This window comes from Rhododendron vialii, chromosome 11a (genome assembly GCF_030253575.1).
Source record: "Rhododendron vialii isolate Sample 1 chromosome 11a, ASM3025357v1".
NCBI classification, from domain to species: Eukaryota; Viridiplantae; Streptophyta; class Magnoliopsida; order Ericales; family Ericaceae; genus Rhododendron; species Rhododendron vialii.
Window position 1 is genome coordinate 16,924,594 of NC_080567.1, and position 24,759 is coordinate 16,949,352.

At 38.9% G+C, this 24,759-nt stretch overlaps 3 protein-coding genes across 4 annotated transcripts; 2 read left to right on the forward strand and 1 right to left on the reverse strand.

Annotated features, from left to right (window-relative positions):
- Positions 1–6,742, reverse strand: LOC131306641 (urea-proton symporter DUR3). 2 transcript variants are annotated; one of them, XR_009193946.1, is made up of 10 exons: positions 6,339–6,742; positions 5,173–5,280; positions 4,982–5,077; positions 4,804–4,886; positions 4,173–4,393; positions 3,816–4,078; positions 2,920–3,158; positions 1,635–2,284; positions 169–629; positions 1–124 (listed from the first exon to the last, which is right to left on the reverse strand). XR_009193946.1 is itself a non-coding variant. In XM_058333023.1 (9 exons), the coding sequence occupies exons 1-9, from the start codon at positions 6,519–6,521 to the stop codon at positions 334–336; spliced, it is 2,139 nt and encodes a 712-aa protein (XP_058189006.1). In that variant the 5' UTR covers positions 6,522–6,742; the 3' UTR covers positions 1–333. The 2 variants fall into 2 exon arrangements, 1 of the variants encoding a protein (XP_058189006.1); XM_058333023.1 differs by having other exon boundaries at positions 1–629.
- Positions 6,743–12,832: 6,090 nt separating this feature from the next.
- Positions 12,833–16,933, forward strand: LOC131306652 (ubiquinol oxidase 2, mitochondrial-like). Its single transcript, XM_058333040.1, has 5 exons — positions 12,833–13,361; positions 14,929–15,057; positions 15,846–16,334; positions 16,498–16,595; positions 16,678–16,933. Exons 1-4 carry the CDS (start codon positions 12,966–12,968, stop codon positions 16,555–16,557), a joined length of 1,074 nt encoding a protein of 357 aa, XP_058189023.1. The 5' UTR covers positions 12,833–12,965; the 3' UTR covers positions 16,558–16,595; positions 16,678–16,933.
- A 1,575-nt stretch (positions 16,934–18,508) lies between these two features.
- LOC131306653 (ubiquinol oxidase 2, mitochondrial-like) lies at positions 18,509–23,399 on the forward strand. Its single transcript, XM_058333041.1, has 5 exons — positions 18,509–19,017; positions 20,222–20,249; positions 21,510–21,638; positions 22,448–22,936; positions 23,181–23,399. Exons 1-5 carry the CDS (start codon positions 18,650–18,652, stop codon positions 23,238–23,240), a joined length of 1,074 nt encoding a protein of 357 aa, XP_058189024.1. The 5' UTR covers positions 18,509–18,649; the 3' UTR covers positions 23,241–23,399.
- Positions 23,400–24,759: the final 1,360 nt, after the last annotated feature.

Below are 24,759 nucleotides of genomic sequence, written 5' to 3' on the forward strand. Positions count from 1 at the left end.
AGATTCTGAAGAAAAAATATTCATCCTTTTAGGAAGGATTTTTCCCCAGGCATTAAACAATCTTTACATTATTGTATAATTACAATCACTTATACTTGCAGCTTTACAAAAATCAGGATCAAACCTCAACAATAACCGGATCAAAAAAAAAAAAAAAAAAAAAAAAACCTCAACAATAACCATCATTTTCTTCCCCTCACCCAAGTAGCTAAATCAAAGCCCACAAACACCCTTTATGATACCAACTTCTTGATCCAATGATCCAAGGGGAATTTTGCACTTCCACTTGAATTCCCAGTTAGCTATGCCGGGATTAAAAGGGAGAGAGATGTATTAGGAAGGGACAATGTGATCATCTGGCTCTGATGCATCTTCTTTCTTGGCCTTCTCTTTCTCAAGCAAGTAAAGTCTTTCTGCTTCGGGCATTGCCGACATGATAGTGTGCAGCTTGAAATTCAGTTCTTCTACCTTTTCCATCAGCCTGTCATTCGTAAACATGCCGAGAACGACGCTTTGGATCGTTTTCCAGCTTTCCATCAAGGGCAAGACGATAATAACAGCTGAACCTATGGTACCCCATGCTATTGCTATAATTGCCCAGAATGTGAAGTAACCCTTACTGAATCTCCCTGCATTAGCCCAGAAATAAAGAACTCTTATAATTTAAAAGAAGAGTTTGCAAGGTGGAACTTCTTTTTTTTTTTGATCAGCAGTTTGCAAAGTGAAATTTTCACAACCTAATGATATCTTTTCATTTCCCTTTCTCATTGTTACTAGTTTTGAAGAACTGGGCTATGCTGCCAAAGAAAATGGACTAATCTTAATGACAGAAGCTAAAACAATGGAACAATGCCAGAAAATATGTCAAAATCCAAAGGATGTTTGCTTAGCAACCAAAAATCATACAAAACAAGAGAGAAATGCAGGTATTAGGCATTAATTGAAGAAAGTCTATGCAGCCAGGAAAATTTTGTTGAGATTCAAGATATTTCACAAGGGAAATCATGCAACTGTCCATCTTTAGGATGCTCAACAGAAATATGGGCTAGGGTCCAGCGCTTGGACACAAGCTCCAGAGTTTAGCATAAGCGGACTCGGCAAGAAAGGATCCAGAAAATTTGCTACCGGCACAAGTATATGTCATCTAATTGGAAAAAATATATTAATGAATATTACAGCACCATTGATTCATGATATATACTATTGCGGACAATGTTTTACTATAATTTTCAATGCTTCGTCAACATTTTCCTCCAAAATTTATTCAAAGAGAAACTCAGAACTATGCATTTCAAAACAGAAAGATAGGATCCCTATCCCTACCATGCCCATATCGAGTTGTATGGCAACATGGGAACTTAAATCAAACTGAAGAGTCCATCTAACATAGGAAGACAATATCAAACTGCTGTAACTTTCACAGAAACAAATATACTTGGGTTTGGCTTTGACACCGTTTTAATAAGTTCCTATATTGGACAATGATTTATTATTCACGATTTACGGGATTGTTATAGCTAGTTCAAGTCCAGGTGTTCAAATTTTCATCTCGAGTTGCTATAGCTTCAAAGCTCCAATTTCAAGAGTTAGGCCTTTCAAGTGTTATGAAATCGAAGGCTGGATATCGAATTTACCTGCAGGAAGAGACAGCAGTGGCCACAAAAAAACAATCACAACAGTAAAACCAACACCCCATTTCACTATCCATGCTTTTGCTTTAACCAGCTTTTCCTCCTTGAACTCCTCCACCGGCAACTCACTCTTTTCCTTCTCCACCATAGTTATCTTCTTCGTAGTATCCCACTCGTAGTTCTGAGGCCACAAAAGACTAAACACAGTGTGAACAGCCCCACCAACAAGAATAGACACAAGATTCCCAGCAAGCATCGGAGCATTCCTTCCGGTTGTGTCAAGATTAACCCTTCCATACTCAACCCTCGCAACCGACAACCAAGTGATTATTCCAAGGACACAACCAATGATGGGCCCGAGGATGGCTCCGATTGCATTTGCTTTGCTCCAGAGGAGCATGAAAGCGATGGGAATGACGGCTGAGCCAACAAACACTCCCACGGCAAGGTACATCCAACCTAGGGAAACTCCGGCCTTGTTTAATATTACTGCTAAAATACCCATGAAGCAGCCAAAGGCGAGGACAACTCCCCTTGACACTTTGAGGATTTGCTTTCCGGATGCGTCTGGCTTTATGTAAGTGCGATAGATGTCGTATGTGCATAGAGACGAGACTGCTATTAGTTCAGATGAACCCGCAGATGTCACAGCCCTGTTTTTCATAAGCCAGGTATTCAGAGTTCAGAACCACTATAATTGGAGTTTCAAAATTCAGTACAGATTCTGTGAGGAATTGTGAATTTTGCAGAATATGCGGTCTTAAAATTTTTGAATGGGTTGAAATTTAATAAACCTAGAAACATCAACTACGTATAAGATTCGAACATCTTGAAATGACGTAAATGAAACCAGTCCAATATTGCACGTTTTAAGAGTCATGAAAGTTCCAAGTAGCAGAACAAAGTCTGGATATGAGAAATCATGCGACGAGTAATATTTACAAAGAAAATATCTGAAGTGTAAATGCAAAATTTACAAAAATTCTATAACAGCTGAATATGAACAAGATGACCAATTAGATCAGTTCATGCGGCATTGAGGGATTTTCAAATCGCTGAGAATGAGGACGTCAATTTGACATGTGACCCACATAGGACTCGGAACTTATAAATCCTTCAGAAAGATATAGTTGAATTGTTCATAAGTTTGTGGTCTTGCATGCTGGTACAAGGTGTGCATCACAATTGCACCAGGAAAGAACAGGGGCTTCATAAGTGCTTAAATAACTCATTCCATAGTTTGAAGTTGAACTACAGATAGCAAGTAAAAGAATTGGTTGCAACTCACATAAAAAGCATAGTAAGTAGGAGAACAGATCCTCCTTTCCCCATCAAAGCAATAGCTGTTGCAGGAGGAACAAGTCCATGGCTAGCTTCACTTGCTGTTATAGGTAAATCAAGGGCCAGGGCTCCTAGGCCAAGTGACGTTGCCAGAGAGAATGGCACAGCAAACCAGACCAGCCCGCCCAACAAATATCCCTTATGAGTTGACGAAGGTCGAGCAGCAATCGCACTCACCCAATATCCCTACAAATAGATATTCATCTATTACGCAACTAAGAAGCACCAATAGCAACATGGGACACGGACATGATCCGGCACAAGCACCATGACACGGCTTTACGAAGAAAAATAAAGAGAGACGACACGGCTAGGACACAACAATAAATAAACATATTTCACTTGTAGTACATTGAAAATAATAACCACTTGATTGCTTACATTGCAAATATAATCATATTTCTTACTTTATCATGTCGAAGCAGAAAAGTATCATTTTCACGTGCTATACTAAAAGTCTGAAAAACTAGGAACAAAATTGTAAGTTATTTAGAATCCTCCAAGATTCAAAAAAGAATCAAGGAGAAGGGAGTGACAGGTAGAAATATAGACTGTTATCAGGTTATTTTAGATTAGAATCAAAAGATATTATTCCTATTCCAAATTTGTAATGTGTTTCCCCATGAAAATCATCTAAGTCTCAAGTGATGGATACGTATGTCCCCGCGTGTTGAAGCTGTCCGGTTCCGGTTCTGAAAAGAAATATCATACTAAAAAGGATGCTTTTTCATGTCTGGCAAGTGTTTGACACTGACATGCCACCTTCTTGGCAGTTTCTGTGTCTCTAAGGTTAGTAGAATGTAAACTTTTTGCTCTTTAGACATTGAAAATGGTAAGACTTACATTGTCAACAAACACAGTACCGAAGTTGCCAACAATATTAATTATCCCAAAAACGAGCCCTCCAGAACTCAACATTGTGAGGTAAGAGCCTTTGTAATTCCCATGGACCGGACCGCAAGATTGCCCATCATGGGAGAGTGGCTCCTGACATACTCTTGATTTGCTCGCAACCTCTAGTAGACGATCGTATACTACAGTTGGGCTACCAAGCTCACTGCTTGCCGTGTAAACTAAGTAGACAAAGACGACTAAAACCACGTGCACTGGAACCAAAGACAAAATATAGAGCCCAAATAAGCAGCAGTACTCAAAATGTCAATGGACAAGAAACTGAACATATGATAAGGGGATGGATACCTATTACAGAGTGTATGTAGCTTGCCAAGAAGGTGGCTTTTAGTCCCCCAGCTAGGGTGTACACAATTACGCCAAGTGGAATGAGAAAACTTGCAGCATAAATGTTCACTCCTGTGAGTGCATTCACAACAGCAGAACCACCAAGAAGAAGCATGGCTGTTACGATGGTATTTGTCAAGAAGCAAAAAGTAAGAAAGACAAGATGAGCAGCAGTCCCCCATCTGAAGTAACAGAAAAATTGCCGTTACATTCAAGGAAGTGAAGCTTGTCAACAAGATGATAAGATAAACTAGCTATTATTAGAACAACCCTTTTCTCAAAAGCTTTAGCTGTCAAGAAATGGGTTTTACTATACAAAACTATCCAAAATTCATGTGCAACCCTTTTTTACACATGGAGATGCAAACATCCATAGAAGAGAAGCATAATGCAATCGAAAAACAAACACAGACGTTGAGACTCAATTCCAAGATCTCCTAAAATCAAAGCTTTGATATCAGGTTAGATCGGTAGCAGTCACAAAAGCATAAGTTGCAACCCAGTTATGGCAAACAATGTATAGAATAACCTAACAACTATGGCGTGCTTCATACTTTGATTTGTATAATCACAACTACTGTAATTGACATACCGGGCTTTCACAATTTCACACACAGTATGAGCATATGGGGCTTTTCTTTTGATCTCTATAGCCATAACACCAAATAGTAGTACCTGTTCATTAGAATGACCAAAATTATCTGTTGAAATGTATCTCATGCCTTCTTGAGGAGACAAAGAAGTCAATAAATAATACGAAAGACACATGCCTGGATGGTAGCCCCACTGGCGTACCAGAAAGGACCGCTAACTCCGTACTGCCAGGCAACATTAGAGCTTTGTAAAATTGTAGCAGCCCAAGTCCACTTCAGCAAATCAAAATTTTGAAGCCATTTGTCAGTTGAACATATTGGGAATTCCAGATTTTCAGAAGAGATGGTCGACGACCTGAGCACATTACCTGAGATACAATCACACTAGCAATAAGTCCTGTTTTAACATTCCTCCCTGCAGTGTTGAACCACTCTGATGTGTGCCGAGATCCAACATATCGCTTCTCAAGCCAAACCTGCAAATGTGATTCACACTCGCATTTGTAATCCACCAATTCATGATGGTGGTAATCATCATTCACACCAGTTTTAGGCCATGTTTGATTGGTCACTCTACTAATGAGGGAATATGTAATGCAATAGCTTGATTGAAACCAACGTAGGAATAGTGACGGATGGGATAACCAATCTCATACTACAATATCCATGTCCTGTGAGATTGCTTGTCCAATGGATTTGTGATCACTTCACCAATAAATATAATCACATGCTTGAAATACTTTTCACGTGATTCGTCATTGAAACCAGCCCACCCCCCCCCCCCCCCCCCCCCCCCCCCCCCCCCCCCCCACCCCACCCCATGCAATCCAGCCAATAAAAAAGGCCACAGAATTCCAAATACTAATCAGTTATCATACTTGGTGCGAGTTTCAATTCTTTGTTTATAAGTATTTCGAGGTTCAAGTAGTTGTTGTCATTCACCAAGAGGACTTTGGGCCAACGGCATCAAGTATGCACTTAGGTGCCACGAGAAAGGAGGTCAGGGTTCAACACCTCTTCCAAGGTGTTAATCTAACTATTCTAACAATACCGACTTTCGCCGACAAAGAAACAAAAAAGTAGTTGTTATCATTCTCTGTTGAAGACGAATGCATGCGAACACGCAAATTTCGACTCCTCAATGTGAGATAAGTAGACGATGGAACCCCAGTATTGGAGAATTTTTCTAATCGCACAAGGCCATGCTTTCGTTTTTATTTTGCCAATATTATATACATCGGGGGGTGGGGCAGCAGTGGCACGACATCTCTCCATAGACTCAAACCCCCAAACTAGTTAAGGGGTACAAACCAGATGGGCTAAGGGCCATATTTGGTTCGCGGATTTTTGTGAAAAGAAAATATCAAATAGACAAATTAAACCACTCCATCTTAGCATCATTCTTCGTTTACTCCGTAAATCCTCAAACAAATCCATGTTCCCACCACATCGTAACCAAATTACGAACTGAAAATAGCCCAATTAATGAGTAGAGACAGGAAAGAACTCAAAGGAATGGCTAGTATATATATACCAGGAAGGAGGTAAAGAAGGCGAAGAAGGCCCCAAACCCAAGAATAACGGAGTACCCAACTCCTTGATTCAGCACAGGCTTGCCTCCAAAGAAGCTACTCTGCCTCACACAGCTACCGGCGGCGCCAGAGTAATACTGAGCAGCGAATTCAAACGGCGGGCAGTTGGCCGGAGAAGAAGCCATGGGTGCGGATAGGTGGTGGGTTTGGGGGCGCTAGCTGCAGCTGTGATCCTAATCTACCTTCTCCTCCAGCTTTTTAGCTGTTTGCCAACACTAACATCAAGAGAAGCGATTCTAAGAGCAACCGCATCTCTCTCGCTACCTCTGGTTCAACGCTATAATAGTAGGGAGGGACAGTTGATTCGTCGTTTACGGCATGAGTAAACAAATTCAACATTTTTAGCTGAGAGAGTCAAAAGACTCCAAAACTATGAAGGGAACGTTTCTGTCTCATTTGGCATTGATCTTGTGCCCTGTTCTATTGGGATTTTGAATTTGAATTTATATATAATAAATACAGATAAAAATAGAGTGATTAAAAATGGAGGTAATGATTGAAGAAAGATATTAAAAAAAATTAAAGTAATGATTGAAGAAAAATATAAGAATTATTATAATTCAAAATTCTTAAACGAACGGGTCGTGAACACTGTCAGTGAGATTTTAGTTGTCATTGTCTTTACAATTGACAAACGAGGGTTTAACATTGAATGAAAATGTTAAGTGAATTCAAACCGTCCATTTCTCTCTCTTAACACTTTCATGTATCCTACTAATAAGTTCCAAAATTGAAAACGGCTTCTCTGCCTGTTGGGATGATTGTACCCCTTGTAGTGTTGCCAATTCCATTCGCAGAGCCGGCTCAAATTTATTAGGAGCCGGAAGCGAACTCTCAATATTGGGCATCCTACATCTTTCAAAATTTATTTTAAAAGCACAATAAAACTACAAAAATTTACAAAAATTTAACCTAAAAGGATACAATTGTAAGAGGAAAATGTTACCTATGGAATCTTACAAATACTTATAGATAACTTATGTCGAAGGGGGCCCCAAATTTGTTCCAAAATTTGTAGGTCGGAAGCGCATGGTTCCTCCACTTACTGTCGAGCCAGCCCTGTCCATTCCTATTTCGCGTTCATTTCAAAAGATCTCATTTGTTCAATTTTGTTGAGTTATAAAGTTTTGTATAAAAATCAAGTTATACTGAATAATATATTATTGGAGGACATTTACATGGAAACAAAATGAGTTGGCGCAAGGGGGTTGAACTGGAGATTGTGTACGCTGATTCTAGTATTATCTCTGCTCTGATGTTTAATAAATCTGGTAGGGGTAGAGGTATATGTCTTGCTTGGCGCAAGGGAGTTGAATTGGAGATTGTGTACGCTGATTCTAGTATTATCTCTATGAAGTGGAAGGAGTTTTCAAGGCAAATTTCGATGCTGCTTTTTACTGGTGGAAAGATGGCCATTCTATTGTGGTTAGAGACGGAGGCGGATTCAATGTAGGCACAAGGGGTCACGTAACTCAGCTGAAAATTGGGCCTCAAAGAAGGGTCCCTCAGTTTAAGTTTATAATATATATATATATACACACAATTCGTCTCCCGTAAGGACCATATCATTTTAATAAAATGCGGATCTCCCTTTCCCGATTGAATTTCGATGATCCGAGCCGCTCAATGTGTTCAGAACGTGATTTTAAGGGTTAAATCAATAAAAAAATGACCGGGAAGGGCTTCATCCGAGCAGTTTTTGTTTGTTTTTTTATCGAATGGTTCTAACAGAAACTGCTCGGATGAAGCCCTTCCCGGTCATTTTTTTTGCCGATTTCTCGCGAGTACCCTTAAAATCACGTTCTGAACACATTGAGCGGCTCGGATCATCGAAATTCGATCGAAAAATGGGAGAAAATGAGGAGGTCCGCATTTTAACTAAAATAAGGACTCCCTCATTTGAGACTGACTGTGTGTGTATATAAAATCACATATTTTTACATGTGCTTGACTGTTCTAGTGGTAAGAAGACGCTTATCCACAGATTTAACTCAAGTTCGAATCCTGGTGCGCCTACAAGCTCTATGACCTCAAACCCAAACGTAAACTATCTCGTCTAGCATTGGTGCCACAAAGTCATTTACAATAATGTAATTTCTTACATAAATCAATTACTATAATTCTAAGTTCCACATAAAATAAAATAAAAAGTGTATTTTCTTTAACATTTAAAAAAAAAAATTTACAAGCTCAACATTAACTACCACTAACAAGAAAAATATTTAATGTATATATACACTCATTTTTTAATTAAATAATAAAAATTGGTGTGAGTTCGCCTATGACTTTGAAACCTATAAGACCACTCTTAAAGGAGTGACTCATTTGTCAAATATTCATGATCCGCCACTGGTTAGAGATCATTCCAGTGCAATAGTATGGGCAAAAACCTTGGTGGGTAACTCTTCCTCCCCCTCGTTGCTGAAGCTGAAGCAGCCAGAATGTCCTGCTTCTGGGTTGATAAAGAGCCCTAGGATATTGTTATTATGGAAGGGGATGCTCAAACCTTCATTAAGTCTATTCGGAATGAAGCTCAGTTGCCGCATTGGTCCACCATGACTTATTTGCAGGATATAAAAAATATTCTCACTAGCCATCCTCGATGGTCCTTTGTTTTTGTCCCGTGACAAGCTAATGGGGTTGCTCATGAAATGGCTTCTTGGGCGCTCATGAAATGGCTTCTTGGGCGCTTAAGAATGGTTTCTCTAGCACTTTGGAATCTGACAAACTCTCATTCTCAATTCGTAGAGTGGTTGAGATAGAGTCCGCTAAAAATGTTTAGCCTTTTCCTTTGTTTTTTGTTTCTTTTCATGTTTGTTGTCTTTTTTTTGCCCTTCCTCTTGTATCAAGCTTAGCAACAAAAAAAAAATTATTGAGTTGGCCACATTACATTATTACTTGGAGAGCCCTTTTTATCAAAATAAGGGTGCTCCAATAAGATATTATTGAATTTAGCACAATCTGTCACCAATTTGACAGATTTAGACAGTAGAGAGTTAATTGAGTAACGCATCAATAGTTCAAGTGTCTAGTTGAAGTTTAATGAAGTTTGGATGACTTATTAGATATTGAAGTCAAAGCTCAGGGGTTATTTTGACATTTTCCCAATCTTTGCGGTCCAAGTGACGTGGCATCTGTAACAGCCGTCATTTTACTCGGCCTCAGTTTCTCGTCTGACCCATTTAACACACAACGGAAATTTGAACACGTTCGTGTTCAAGAAAATCGCCATAGCCGCATCCGATCCAAATTGTCCTATTTAGTTTTTTTTTTTTTGAAAAGGTCATTCATTTATCAAAAGCCCACCGGGCAAACAGATTTCAGAACAAATACAGGAAAGAACCAAAGTAACCTAAACGTCGATCTCGGGTACCTACTGCCGAAGCAGGCCCGGCGATAACGCCGGTACATAAGAACCAATCTCGATCTAGATAACAGAGGATCAAAAGAGATCCATAGCTCAAACCTGTAAACAATTAAGCATCGCTGAAATCCGAAAGCAAAACAACAAAAAATCTACTAAAATCTAAAAGGTCTCCTGGACAAAAACCAAAAGGTTCACTGGGCAGACCAGGAAGAGGAACGAACATCTCCGGACCGTGGCGACCAAAGACCTATCTTCATCTAGTCGAAATCTGATGTAGCCCAAACAAACACCACCGTACCACCACCAACACCAACAAACACCACCAAAACTCCCCAGCCCCAAAACAAAACATCCAAACACACAAAGATCACCAACACCGGACCATTCCTCAATAGGCGCCGGGTTATTTGTCCACCACCATCACCCACCAGATCTAGAGCATCTAGACTGGTACAGAACCGGACGGGAAAAATCCGCCGGTAGAAGAGAACGGAAAAAAAACAGATGAAAAAGAATGGAAAAACCCCCAAACACCATCCACACACCTTATTAAGCTCATCGTCGGACCAGGAACAACAGATCTGGAGACGAGGAAGAGGGACGGGACAGAGGAGCCACCATCCGCCGACGGAGCCGGTCTGAGGAGCCCTCGCCGTCCTAACGAACCCCCGCCCGCAACCTAGAGCCCATGGAGAACACGTCGACGAGGAGAGAGAGAGGAGGGGGGGCGGCGGCCTCCCCCCAATCGGCAGCCTGAGATGGGGTTTCCTGGAGAGAGGGGATTTTTTCTAGAGAGAGAAAAAAACGGGGGGGGGGGGGGGGGGGATTAAATTGTCCTATTTAGTTTAGTTCTACGGTTACTGTATTAGTCAGGTTATGGTTCCAAAAAATAAAAACTGTTAAATTTAATTCAATTAATGATTTTCATTTTAAGAATTATAGTTGGAACCGAACCGGACCATTTAGTATTAATAATATATATTTATATGCATATACATATGTAAATAAAAAAATTATATTTTGATTTGGTAAGTTATTTTTTAAGGAAATTGATTTCCACATTCACCTTTTTTACCATATAACTCATTTTTTGTCCTTATTCATGTGAATTTACTTTTTTTACCTTTTCATAAGTTCATTTTTTCACATATTAATGGGTAATAGAGTAAATTTGCACCAAATAAAGATAAAAAAAAATGGAGTGTATATGGTAAAAAGAGGAGTGCAGAAATCAATTCTCATTTTTTTTGGTAGTAAATTACCATATTTATTATAGGAGAAATCTCATTTGTTAAAAAAGTCTTAAATATACGGTTGTAGTTGGTTCTTTATACAATTTCCTTCTTGTAAAGTCCTTACTTAGCTTAAGTAAGGACTTCACATTTTTCAATCAAAATTTAATGATCCAAACCGTTGAATATGTTCAAAGCATGATTTTAAGAGTCCTACAAGAAATCAGCTATAAATATGACCGGAAAGTGTTTGATCCAAACGGTTTTTAAATTCTCAATTATTTTATGAGTTCATGTGTTATAAAAACGTGTTTGGTTGCTAATTGGATAGAACCATAATTGAACGAAAATATGACCAGTCTTATGGTTTAGTTCTAGTTAGGTTTCACAAATATATTGATTAGATTATTGTTCTCACTTTCAATGAAAGTCTGTTCAAAAAAAAAAAAAAGATTATTGTTCTCACTTCTTGATATTTTAGAACCGTTTGAAATTATCAATTTTTATTTATTTTTCTAAAGAACCGGATCAATAGGGACATGGCATGTATCAATACTTTTCCACGTTGACGTAAGAAAATAAAAAGAAGTAGGCATCAAATTTGACAACGGGTCACGGGTGCTTCCAGTGAACATGGACCAATTGTAGACCTCACGCAATCTTCCCAGACTTGGTCCCCAAGAAATGAAGTTTTAAATCTACTTTATTTAATGCAGCCTTTTTACTTTATATACGATATTTCATGATGTTTGAATTACTATACTGCCCCTTCGTAGCAGTATATATCTGTCCACTCGCCCATTATCTTTTTCTTTTCCTTTTTTCCTACTATAGTGGTTAGCGAAGTAGGCATTTGATAGGCATTATATATCCGTGCACAAGATTAAGGGTCGATTCTCTCTAATAACAACTACTAACACTTTTTGTATGTCTAAAAAAAAAACATTTTTTGTGCCTCTGATGAAAAAAAGAACTTTAATTGTATTAGTATTTTTGTGCATTATCGAACATAGCATCATGTAAAAATATGTCATTTTTCGACGTTCTCATGGGATTTAAAGATCGAGAAATCTACAAAAATGCTGGTATGGACAAAATTAGGTACGAAATATGACAGATGACAAAATAGAAACACCAATGTAACAGAGGTAGAAAAAATTTGAGGGTCAAGCAGATCGGAGATTATGAGTAGTGTAATCATTTGCAAAGCATGATACTACGGATGTCCAAGAAATTTGGTGGGAGTAGTGCTCCGGACAAAGAATTCAGACACATATATATTTGAAATTGATCGTTAAATGCACGTGAATTTCACACGATAAATATGATACTCACAAGCTATAAATGTCATTTGTCTCCAAAACATTTCTCATTTAGACCAAAGACATATTCGTCATTTCAAATTTTCAAACCTCCTAGAATACACTAGACTTTTCCATATAAGGAACCAATTGAAGAACCAAATTGGCCAATTCCAAATTGCCCCCGTCATGCATGTGAGCCTAACCACATACCTAACCATGGTTACCATCGCATTGGGAAACACTGTAGTGCGATGTGTGTAGTGCGGCATTATAACCGTCCAAAAATGTTTTCAACGGTTCAGATTAAAAACAAACTCTTCTCCGAGAGAGTACTCTTCCCTAAAAAAATTTATTTTTAATTTGAACTGTTAGTTGATGAAATCGACGACTGTAGACTGCCCTACAAGCGGACTACACAAGGTTCACTACAACACTCCAGATCCGGTTACCATCACAACATATACACCCACCCCCCCTCTCTCTCTCTCTCTCTCTCTCTCTCTCTAAACATATGCGTACAACTATATATATAGGTAAACCCTCCTTAAACCCTCTCACCAAACAGAGAAACCAACACGCAAAGCGTTTCTTTCAAACAACACCCGAGTCCAACTTTCTCTCGCATTTCCGTGTTTTTCTTGTCCTGAAAAAATCAGCCCAACAAAGATGATGAGTCGCGGCGCGACCAGGGTAATCCGCTCCGTCGTGGGTCCTCCCAGATGCTTCTCGACCGCCGCCGTCCGCACGATCGGAACTGCCTCGGCTACCGCCAAGATTTCGAACGGGGCGGCCGGGTTCTTCCCTTTGAATCCGGGTAAGGCTTCGGAGAGGGCGGCGGTGACGTGGATCAGGTTTCCGGTGATGGGGGCGCGGAATGCCTCTACGGTGGCTTTGGATGCCAAGGAGCAGAAGGAGGAGGAGAAGGTGGGGATCGGATCGGCCGGTGGCGTTGCGGGCGGTACTGGTGGTAAAGATGATAAGGCGATCGTGAGTTATTGGGGGATTTCGCCGGGAAAGGTCACCAAGGAGGATGGTACCGAGTGGCGCTGGAGCTGCTTTAGGGTAAGATGTACTATATGAAAGGGATTAAATTCTTTCCACAGTGGTGAAAAACCGTAGATTTCTCACCACCGTCATTTGTGGGTCATACTATGTGTTTGTTGTTTTAACTTTTAAAATTACTAATAGAATTAGTCCGGCCATTTTATAAACGAAAAATCAAATTTTGATATATTTATTGATGTCCGATTAAGTTGATTTTCACATGGAGGTGTTACTCTGTCAACCTTGTAGCCCTGTAAGTCAAATTACAACAATAAACACATGGGTGAGGTCAAGTGGCAAAAAGTTCCGATTTGCCACTCATGGCGAAATTTATTCTCATATCTGAATCACAACTTTTGAACGCATGCATGATCTATGTCCTTAAGCACGTATTTATTTAGATCACAACTTTTAACAACCTATGTCTGGAGTTATTGGATACTTGGATGCATATATGTCTACCTGTCCGAGGTAGATTCAAAAGGTAGATTCAAATATAGTTGCGTCCTGAGTAGTGTTTTTATTCCAAGCCATGTTTTTGTAGGATTTCAAGATTAGTTTTTACTAGTATATCGAAAAGTACTAATTTCAGGTACAATCAACACGTAAATTTTGACATCGAAATGCCTAGCAAATTAAATTAGAAATCAAAAGTTTTCAATCTCAAAAAAACAATTTAAGTGCTGATAAAAACATCAATTTAAGCAGTAGATTTTGTACAAAAGAGAGCAATTAAAAGACTGAGAATAGATCTATGGTCAAGACACAAAGAGCTACTCCTTCCGTCCCTTTTTAAATATTCCACTTCGTAACTCCAACTTATTAAAAAAATATCATCATTACACCTTTCACATCAATTTTTACCTCCACTTTTCCTATTTACCCTTTATGGAGACATCATCATTACACTTTTACTTACTAACTTTTCAAAATGGAATCTATTTGTAGGGGCAAAATGGAAAATGTACCAACTTTTATTCACTAAATTTACAAAATGGACACTTATTAAGGGACAACCCAAAATGAAATAATAGACTTTAAAAAGGGGACAGAGGGAGTATTTTTTATAGAAAGAAAAGAGAAAAGTCAAACACGTCGATTGAGGGGTTGTTTTCGCAAGTTTTGAGACATTAAAAGTGATAATTGGATTATTTCTAAATGCTAATGGGGTACTTGTGTAATTTTTGAAGATGTATACATGATATATACTCTAGATTGATTAGGGTAAAATTCAGGGGCATGTGACCCTTCTAGTCTCAACGTGAATCCGCCCCTCTCTATAACTTGTATAAAAAAAAAAAAAAAAATTTTAGAAACGTGCACTTGAATACATGTGAGTCTTGTTTGGCAATATTGGATATAAAATCTTGTTGAATTAGCCGTGATTGTATTAATTATACCACATCTCATGATAGTGTGTGTTATTTATTTTATGAGATTATATATTCGAGACATGTTTAATTCAAATTGTAAAAATTTAATCAAGTACCATATAGTAAAATCTCGAAATATCTGAGCCCATAATTTTGATAAATATGGTATTGATATGGTTTTTCTTTTTCTTTTTTGTGGGATCTGAAATTAGCCATGGGAGACGTACAAGGCGAATGTGGAAATAGATCTGAAGAAGCACCATGTGCCTGTAACGTTCTTGGACAAAGTTGCATTTTGGACCGTTAAGTCTCTCAGATACCCGACCGATTTATTTTTCCAGGTAAATGATACACTTCATTTCTAGCTAAAAACTCTCTTTATTACTCCCTCACCGAATTACTCCGTACTATTAATCAAAGTTGGCAGAAACTTTATTTGATTATAGGTATATACTTTGATACCATGTTATACATGTTTGTTAGATCAGGAAGTCATGTACAGACGGACACACACAAGTTTCGGAATCGTCCGATGCAAGTGATTTCTCCACGGTTAACATGGGACCCACATATATCGGACAGTCCCAAAAAAAATTGTGTCTGGTTCTATGCACAAACTTGTGTGTCCATAGCAATTTTGGTTTGATCTACAAATGCAATGGTTGTGACATGACTCAGCGTGCGGAACTGCCATTCATCAAGTTTTGATCATAACCATAGTCTCTATGTATGGATTTTTCTCTAAAATGTATAATCAGCCAAAACCTTTTTGCCCTTGCGAAATTCTTTTCAGTCTTAGACGAAAAATATCTTGAAAATTAGTATAAACATCTTTTGGATGGTCTCACATTTGGCTTTTTATTTCTTGAGGCTTTGTTTGGAACTTAGGCTATGTTTGGATGCACGTACTCTTGCTAGTTGTGAATTTGGTTCCCATAAGTTAATCCTTAAAGTAATTTCATTCCAATTTTTGTATAAAAAAAAAATCAGTAATTTTAACCCCCAAAAATCATTTTTAAAAAATTTAATAGAGTTAAAACATTTTCTATCTCTATTATGGTGTAGGGGAGTCATCAACGACACGTAGGAATCATAAAGATGTAACATCACACTTTCATTCTTGGAACAGAGTAGATATGGGTGTCGAGCAATGATGCTGGAAACCGTGGCGGCGGTCCCCGGCATGGTGGGAGGAATGCTCCTCCACTGCAAATCCCTCAGGCGGTTTGAGCACAGCGGCGGGTGGATCAAGACCCTGCTAGAAGAAGCCGAAAACGAGCGGATGCACCTCATGACATTCATGGAAGTAGCCAAGCCCAGGTGGTACGAGCGGGCGTTAGTTTTCGCAGTCCAAGGCGTTTTCTTTAACGCCTACTTCTTGGGCTATCTAGTTTCACCGAAATTCGCACATCGGGTTACTGGGTACTTGGAGGAAGAGGCCATCCATTCTTACACCGAGTTCCTCAAGGAGCTGGACGCAGGTAGGATTGAGAATGTACCCGCTCCAGCCATTGCGGTGGATTACTGGCAGCTGCCACCGGATGCCACGCTCCGTGATGTGGTGGTGGTTGTGAGGGCGGATGAGGCTCACCACCGCGATGTTAACCACTTTGCTTCGGTAATCATCTTTTTCCCTTCACATGATACTAATAACTTACTAGGCCTTAGATTTTGTATTTTTGAGTGATAATGATATTCCGGATTACAAAAGCATCTTTTCAATGTTATTTGGAAAATGGGTTCTTTTCCTCATCTTGATGTTTTATTGCAATGAAATGCAGGACATTCACTACCAAGGACATGAGCTGAAGGAAGCCCCAGCCCCATTTGGGTATCACTGAAGGAATCAGTAATCTGGTTGATGAACTAGTTATATTATGGGGCAAAGGCTATGATGCTCCCAAGTGGTATGGGAGCATCATACTCCCAATGAATTATAGGCAATACTTACCATTCACTAAGACTTGTGATATTATTGATCTTAAAAAGTATGTTTAACCCCTATTACTAAGAAACATATGGAGTTTGTTGTTGGATTTATTAGTGAACATATTTTCGAGTGACTCGTTTTTTAAAATTTTCCTTTTGTTCTATTTTGGGAGTACAAAGATGTTGGATTTATACTCTACAGTCGGCTTCTAGTGTGAGATTCCACACGTTCTTGCGGGCGGGATCCCTCACTAGAAATTTTCTGTAGACTCCTATATTTATTCTCTCTATCTAGCTCTCATCCTAATATATATAGCCTAATGATGCGATGGATATCCAAGAAATTTGGTAGGAGTAGTGCTCTGGACAAGAATTCGGACACATGTATTTGGTATCGGTGTGGAGTGCGTGTGGGGCTCACCTCTATTATGAGCGTATGCAAGTGTTTGTGTATTTGTATGTGGTGGTAGCATTGTTGTACTTGTCCGCTTGCCCACGAATTCAAATTTCCGGTATCTTAATTTCATTTGATATTTCATTTTTTGAAGTTCTCATGGGATTTGAAGGTCGAAAATCTATGAAAACGTAAACACGAACAAAATTAGGTAAAAAAACATGACAAACTAGAATGATTGATAACAAAAATTAGGTAGAAATCATTTGGAGAGCATGATGCAATGGATATCCAAGAAATTTGGTTGGAGTAGTACTTTGGACAAGAATTCGGACACTTGTATTTGGTATCCCTCATTAAATGCACATAAATCTCACACAATAGATACGATACTCGATCACAAGCAAAACATTTCTCATTTACTAGACCCGAGACATTTTTTTTTACTTATCGGTAGTAGAGATCAATACATTATGTATGAAGTATAAAGTAGAAATCACGGGATAATTCATTGTGTGAGAGTCTACGAGATAATCAAGTCCAACAACTTAACCATAAATCACGGGATAATTCATTGTGTAAGAATCTACAAGATAATCAAGCCCAATAACTTAACCAACAGGATAAATAAACCTATCCAACTACAAGTCTCACTATAAACCCAACCCAACTCAATTACAAGTCATTTAGGGGGGAAATAACCCCAACAAAAACAAAGGAAAGAACACCCATAAGTAGGTGGGAAGATTCGAACTCCTAACCTCCTAGTGAGATGCAAAAGTTATGGCCAACTAAGTTAACCCTAGTTTGTTGACCCAAGACATTTTCAACCCCCTTAGAATACACTAGAATTTTCCATATAATGAACCTCTAAAGAACAAATTGGCCAAATTTATATTCCCTCCGTCCCGCAATGTTTGGCACTTTTGTTCTTTTCCTTGTCCCATAATATTTGGCTGCTTTGAAAAGTCAATAGCAAAATTAGGTGAATTTTCCATTTTACCCTTTTTTTTGCACTCTAAACAACAATCTATTCAAAATTCAAAGAAACAAAATTACACTTTTCAATTTGGGAGCCACAATTGCCGCCAAAACTTTTTGGTATCCGGCCCAAATTTGAAAATTTTCAAATAGTGTTGAAATTACATAAGGGTAAAATTGAAAGGTTAGCTCATCAATTATACATCAAAAAATTTCTCTTAAAAGTGGGAATTCCCAAAAGTGCCAAACATTGCAGGACGGAGAGAGTACCTTGTTAGCTAATTGAGTTAACCCCAGTTTGTTGACCCAATACATTTTCAACCCCTTTAGAATACACTAGAATTTTCCATATAATGAACCTCTAAAGAACAAATTGGCCAAATTTAGACCTTATTTGTGGTATTTTAAAAAAAAATATTCTAACTCAAAAAATAATAACATTTCAAATTGCCCACGTCATGCATGTGAGCCTTGTGAGCCTAACCATACATCTAACTAAACCCTCCTTAAACCCTCCCACCAAACAGAGAAACCAACACGCAAAGCGTTTCTTTCAAACAACACCACAATTCCAACTTTCTCTCGCATTTCCGTGTTTTTCTTGTCCTGAAAAAATTAGCCCAGCAAAGATGATGAGTGGCGGTGCGACCAGGGTAATCCGCTCCCTCGTGGGTCCTCCCAGATGCTTCTCGACTGCCGCCGTCCGCACGATCGGAACTGACTCGGCTACCTCCAAGATTCCGAACGAGGCGGCCGGGTTCTTCACTTTGAATCCGGGTAAGGCTTCGGAGAGGGCGGCGGTGACGTGGATCAGGTTTCCGGCGATGGGGGCGCGGAACGCCTCTACGGTGGCTTTGGATGCCAAGGTGCAGAAGGAGAAGGAGAAGGTGGAGACCGGATTGGCCGGTGGCGTTGCAGGCGGTACTGGTGGTACTGATGATGAGGCGATCGTGAGTTATTGGGGGATTTCGCCGGGAAAGGTCACCAAGGAGGATGGTACCGAGTGGGGTTAGGATCCCATCCAATATGTTAATGTCCATTTTGGTCCAGTCAACGACTGTGATTAACTCAACTAAAATCCAAAGCTTCACCTCATGCCACGTCCAACTCTCAGACTTTACTAAAAAAAGAAATAACGAATGTTAACGGAAGTTTGTCCCACTTCAAGAACTTCTTTCTCTAATACGTCCAGCTAAGCACTACGCCATGTTTGGCTTAATAAGCCAGCTTATTTTTTAGACTAATTCAAATATCTTTGTATTTGTTAGTAGTTTTTTTGTCCTAGTTTAATTTTTTCTGTATTTGTTAGTTTGTGTCAAGTTTTCGTGAATTATCATTTGGGGTCAGTTCATACGAAACTTTGCTCCGACTTTAGTTGGATACCCTGTAAGTAGGTGGTGGAATTGGGCCCCTAAGATTAATTGAGGTGCGCGTTAGCTAACCCAAACACCTGAGTTATAAAAAAAAAAAAGAAGTGAATTATTGGTTGTCTAGACGAGAGGAATTGAAAAGGTAAATAAAAAATAAAAAAATCCCAACACAAAATTGTTATTTTTTTTTAAAAAAAGTTGCTGAAGTTGTGTAATATTACCCGATCATATTATTAAACAATCATTACTTAATAGGTAATACCGACACCATTCAAACTTTATTCGACAACATTCAATGTTTAATTTTGTAATCTAGGTAGGCTCATCAACATAACACAATTTTCATCTTCTAGGGTTTTGTTTGACAACTCTCTATTAGAACGTGTTTGTGTAATGTATTGTGTTTGTATCTTTCTTTTTTCTTTTTTTTACATTTTTTATTCTTCTCGTCGAGACAACCAATAATTCACAATTTTTTTTGATAACTCAACTGTTTGGGTCAGCTCACACGCATCTCAACTTATCTTGGGGGCCCAATCCCAAAATTAAACTAAGACAAAAAAAACTAACTAATACATAAATATGTGAATTTTTATAAAAAAAGAAGAAGCTAGCTTAAGCTAAACAAGGCCAAAAAGCTTAGCTGGACGTATTACAGAAAAAAAGTTCTTCAAGTGGACAAACTTCCGTTATTATCATTCTCTGTCTCTTTTGAGAGTAAAGTCTGAGATTTGGGTGTGGCATGAGGTGAAGCTTTGGATTTAGTTGAGTTAATCACAGCCGTCGACCAGACCAAAATGGACATTAACAAACTGGATGAGATCCTAACCCTACCGAGTGGCGCTGGAGCTGCTTTAGGGTAAGATGTATATGAAAGGGTTTAAATTCTTTCCATCAGTGGTGGAAACATGTGTATTTTTCACCACTGTCATTTTGGGTCATATGGTGTGTTTGTTGTTAATTTGAAATGTCCCAAATTATAGAGCCCACTAGTATTTTGACGCAAAAAATTCAATCGATGTTCATGCACTAATAGAATTAGACCGGCCATTTTATAAACGAAAAATCAAATCTTAATATATTTATTGATGTCCAATCAAGCTGATTTTTACATGGATGTGCTACTCTATGGGCCCGATGACACAGGTTAGGTTCAAAGTGACGGTGCATGGCAAAGTGACGGTGCACGGCAGAAAAGTCCGATTTTCCACCCACGATGAATAGAATTTATTCTCATATCTGTATCACAACTTTAAACTCATCTATGTCTTGAGTCGTGTGGATGTATATAGATCACAACTTTGAACAATCTATGTCCAGAGTTGTGGATGCTTACTTGTCTGAGGTAGATTCAAATATAGTTGCGTCCCCTGTTTTTATTCCAAGCCAAGTTTTTATAGGATTTAGAGATCAGTTTTTTACTAGTACATCGAAAAGTGCTAATTTCATGTACAATGACACGTAAATTTTGACATCGAAATGCCTAGCAATTAAATTAGAAATCAATAGTTTTCAATCTCAAAAAAACAATTTAAGCGGCGATAAAAACATCAATTTTAGCCGTGGATTTTGTACGAAAGTGAGCAATTAAAAGATTGAGAATATATCTATATATGGTCAAGACACAAAGAGCTATTTTTCATAGAGAAAAGTTAAACATGTGGATTGAAGGGTTGTTTTCGCAAGTTTTGAGACTTGTTAAAAGTGATAATTGGATCATTTCTCATTGCTAATGGGTACTTGTGCAATTTTTAAAGACCTACATGATATATACTCTAGATTGGTAAGGGTTAAGTGAAGATTTGAAAATCCAGGGCACGTGACCCTTCTAGTCTCAACGTGGATTCGCCCCTTTATATGTGCATTTGTATTAAAAAAAATTCTAGAAACATGCACTTGAATACATGTAAGTCTTGTTTGGCAATACTGGATATAAAATCATATAAGATTATATATTCGAGACATGTATAATTCAAATTGTAAAATTTAATCGAGTGCCGTATAGTAAAATGTCAAAATATCAATCCGAGCCCATAATTTTGATAAATATGGTATTGATATGGGGGTTTTTTCTTTTTCTTTTTCTTTTTTTTTCCCTTTTTGTGGGATCTAAAATTAGCCATGGAAGACGTACAAGGCGAATGTGGAAATAGATCTGAAGAAGCACCATGTGCCTGTAACGTTCTTGGACAAAGTTGCATTTTGGACCGTTAAGTCTCTCAGATACCTGACCGATTTATTTTTCCCGGTAAATGATACACTTCATTTCTAGCTAAAAACTCTCTTTATTACTCCCTAACCGAATTACTATTAATCAAAGTTGGCAGAATCTTTGTTTGAGTATAGGTATATACTTTGATACCGTGTTATATCATGTTGGTTAGACTGGCATGCATAGACGGACACAGATGTTCTCGGAATCATCCGAAGCAAGTGAGTTTTTCACGGTTAACATGGAACCCACATATATCGGACAATCCCGAAAAAACATTTGTGTCTGGATCTATGCATGCACGAACTGATGTGCCCGTAGCAATTTTTGTCTACAAATGCAATGGTTGTGACATGACTCAGCGTGCGGAGCCCTACCAATTGATTTTGACTATATATACTATTCATCAAGTTTTGATCATATCCATATACTATATAAGGATTTTTCTCTAAAATGTAGGAGTATAATCAACCAAAACCTTTTTGACCTGGCGAAATTCTTTTCAGTCTTGGACGAAAAATATCTTGAAAATTAGCATAAAGATCTTTTGGATGGTCTCACAGTTGGCTTTTTATTTCTTAAGGCTTTGTTTGGAACTTAGGCTATGTTCGGATGCACGTAATCTTGCTAGTTGTGAATTTAGTTCCCAGAAAATTAATCCTTGAAGCAGTTTCATTCCAATGTTTGTATAGCAAAATCAGTAATTTTAACTTTAAAAAATCATTTTTAAAAATTTAATAGAGTTAAAAACATTTTCTATTTCTGTGAACTATTGTTTGGCTGGTTCATGAAACCATTGATCATCGTGTGAGTCATGAGCACTAACTGTTTTTTTTGTGGAACAGAGAAGATATGGGTGTCGAGCAATGATGCTGGAAACCGTGGCGGCGGTCCCCGGCATGGTGGGAGTAATGCTCCTCCACTGCAAATCCATCCGGCGGTTTGAGCACAGCGGCGGGTGGATCAAGGCCCTGCTAGAAGAAGCCGAAAATGAGCGGATGCACCTCATGACATTCGTGGAAGTAGCCAAGCCAAGGTGGTACGAGCGGGCATTAGTTTTCGCAGTCCAAGGCGTTTTCTTTAACGCCTACTTCTTGGGCTATCTAGTTTCACCGAAATTCGCGCATCGGGTTACTGGGTACTTGGAGGAAGAGGCCATCCATTCTTACACCGAGTTCCTCAAGGAGTCGGACGCGGGTAGGATTGAGAACGTACCCGCTCCAGCCATTGCGGTGGATTACTGGCAGCTGCGGCCGGAAGCCACCCTCCGTGATGTGGTGGTGATTGTGAGGGCGGATGAGGCTCACCACCGCGATGTTAACCACTTTGCTTCGGTAATCGTCTTTTCCCTTCATATGCTTTAGTAGTAACTTACTAGGCCTTATATTTTGTATTTTTGAGTGAGAATGATATTCCGGATTATAAAATCATCTTTCCAATGTTATTTGGAAAATGGGTTCTTTTAAAGAAATTATCATTTTGTGGGTTGTGTTTGGTCTTCTAGAACCCGTTCACATAAGTATTTTTTTTTCCATTTAATTGATCCTTATGTTGATGTTTTATTGCAATGAATTGCAGGACATTCACTACCAAGGACATGAGCTGAAGGAAGCCCCAGCCCCACTTGGGTATCACTGAAGGATCAGTAATCTGGTTGATGAACTGAACTACTTATATTATGACTTGTGATATTATTGATCTTGAAAAGTACTATGTTTAACCCCTATTAGTACTAAGAAAAATATGGAGTTTGTTGTTGGATTCATTAGTGAACATATACATGATGCCTCTCTCTCTCTCTCTCTCTCTCTCTCTCTCATCCTAATATATATAGCCTAGATATGTTCCTTAGTTGTATCAGATTTTAGCTCTTTGCTGAGACTGTATCAGTGTTAAGGATAGTGACAGTGACAACAATGGAGGAATCAAATCGTTAGGAGAATGGCTCATTGCTAGATGAGAAAGAGAGCATCAAATTGTTCGGATCGTGGCTTTTCGGAAAGGAAATTGAAGCACAAGATCGGTTAACGGGGTAGGATGAGGCACTGCCAGCGAGAGTTGAACACAAAATCTCCCGTTTTACATCACCTTATCGTTTTCGCAACTTTTCTTTTACGTCCATAAGTTCATGATCCAAACACAGCTTTACTGGAGCAAGTTACAGAATAAGTAGAGCAGCATGGCTACCAACAGAAGCCCCAATTTGTTTCCATCTCCTTGATACACCAAACTAGAAAGAACGAGGAAAATCACAAGTATTAGTGTTGATCCCCCTTCGTATTCATTCGTTTCTCCCTCATGATAAGTTCCACTTCCGGTATAACACGTCTGCAGAGAAGGGAAGAAGATGCTAGCGAAGTAAATGATGAATACCAAAACCAGAGGACCGAGAAGCATCTTCCTAACCACGAAAGTTATGAGAACCAAAGCGAGAGGAACGATGATCGTTGCACTCAAGAAGTGAACCAAAAGCAGAAACAGAAGCGGAATGACAAGCACAAAATCGAGGGTCGCTTGCTCTGCGTCGGAGATTAAGGCGACAGTGTTCATTAAGGAGCCACCATGAATGACTAGTCCTAAGGTGAGTGCTAGGAGAAATGGGATCACCGGGGATGGCCCGGGAACCATTTTTACAGGCTCAGCTTCATTTGATATGGTTTTTAGCTTTCCATCTATCCATCGATCTAGCTACATAGAGAGAGATATGTATATGCTAGTCTATAGGTATACTATGTATTAGGTTTATGCTATATCACGTTAGTTGAGATGATGCAGCAAAAGGAATGTGTACCAGAGAATATGGGTTGTCCTAAACCCCGGAAAAGGAAAGTGTTGATCGTGGAAAATGAGTTTAGGAACCAAAACTGCTAGAGAAAAAGGGCACTAGGCTGGGAATTCTGCCTTAAAAGTCTGCTGATTTTGAGCTCACTCACACACTACAAAGAGCTCTGAGAGAGGATGGAAGCCGTGTTTGGCCGCGGAGGAATTTACTAAGCAAAAGGGGAAAAGATGCAGAAATAAATGCTCTGTTGGGTCGGGCGGAAAAAATTTTCTGGAATTTTCAGTTGTTTATCTTGTCTTACCATAGTCTGTCTTCCAAGTTCCAATCCATGATCCAAAAACAGACTAAGCATCCCCTGTGCTGAAGTTCACATTC

Coding starts and splice junctions, on each gene's coding strand:
- LOC131306641 (XM_058333023.1), bottom strand. CDS start 6,521: ATGGCTTCTTCTCCGGCCAACTGCCCGCCGTTTGAATTCGCTGCTCAG. Junction 4,079..4,172: donor CTACATACACTCTGTAATAG/GTATCCATCCCC, acceptor CTTTGGTTCCAG/TGCACGTGGTTTTAGTCGTC. Junction 630..1,634: donor ACTGCTGTCTCTTCCTGCAG/GTAAATTCGATA, acceptor GGGCTAATGCAG/GGAGATTCAGTAAGGGTTAC.
- LOC131306652 (XM_058333040.1), top strand. CDS start 12,966: ATGATGAGTCGCGGCGCGACCAGGGTAATCCGCTCCGTCGTGGGTCCT. Junction 13,362..14,928: donor GGCGCTGGAGCTGCTTTAGG/GTAAGATGTACT, acceptor ATCTGAAATTAG/CCATGGGAGACGTACAAGGC. Junction 16,335..16,497: donor ATGTTAACCACTTTGCTTCG/GTAATCATCTTT, acceptor AATGAAATGCAG/GACATTCACTACCAAGGACA.
- LOC131306653 (XM_058333041.1), top strand. CDS start 18,650: ATGATGAGTGGCGGTGCGACCAGGGTAATCCGCTCCCTCGTGGGTCCT. Junction 19,018..20,221: donor AAGGTCACCAAGGAGGATGG/TACCGAGTGGGG, acceptor AGATCCTAACCC/TACCGAGTGGCGCTGGAGCT. Junction 21,639..22,447: donor TGACCGATTTATTTTTCCCG/GTAAATGATACA, acceptor TTTGTGGAACAG/AGAAGATATGGGTGTCGAGC.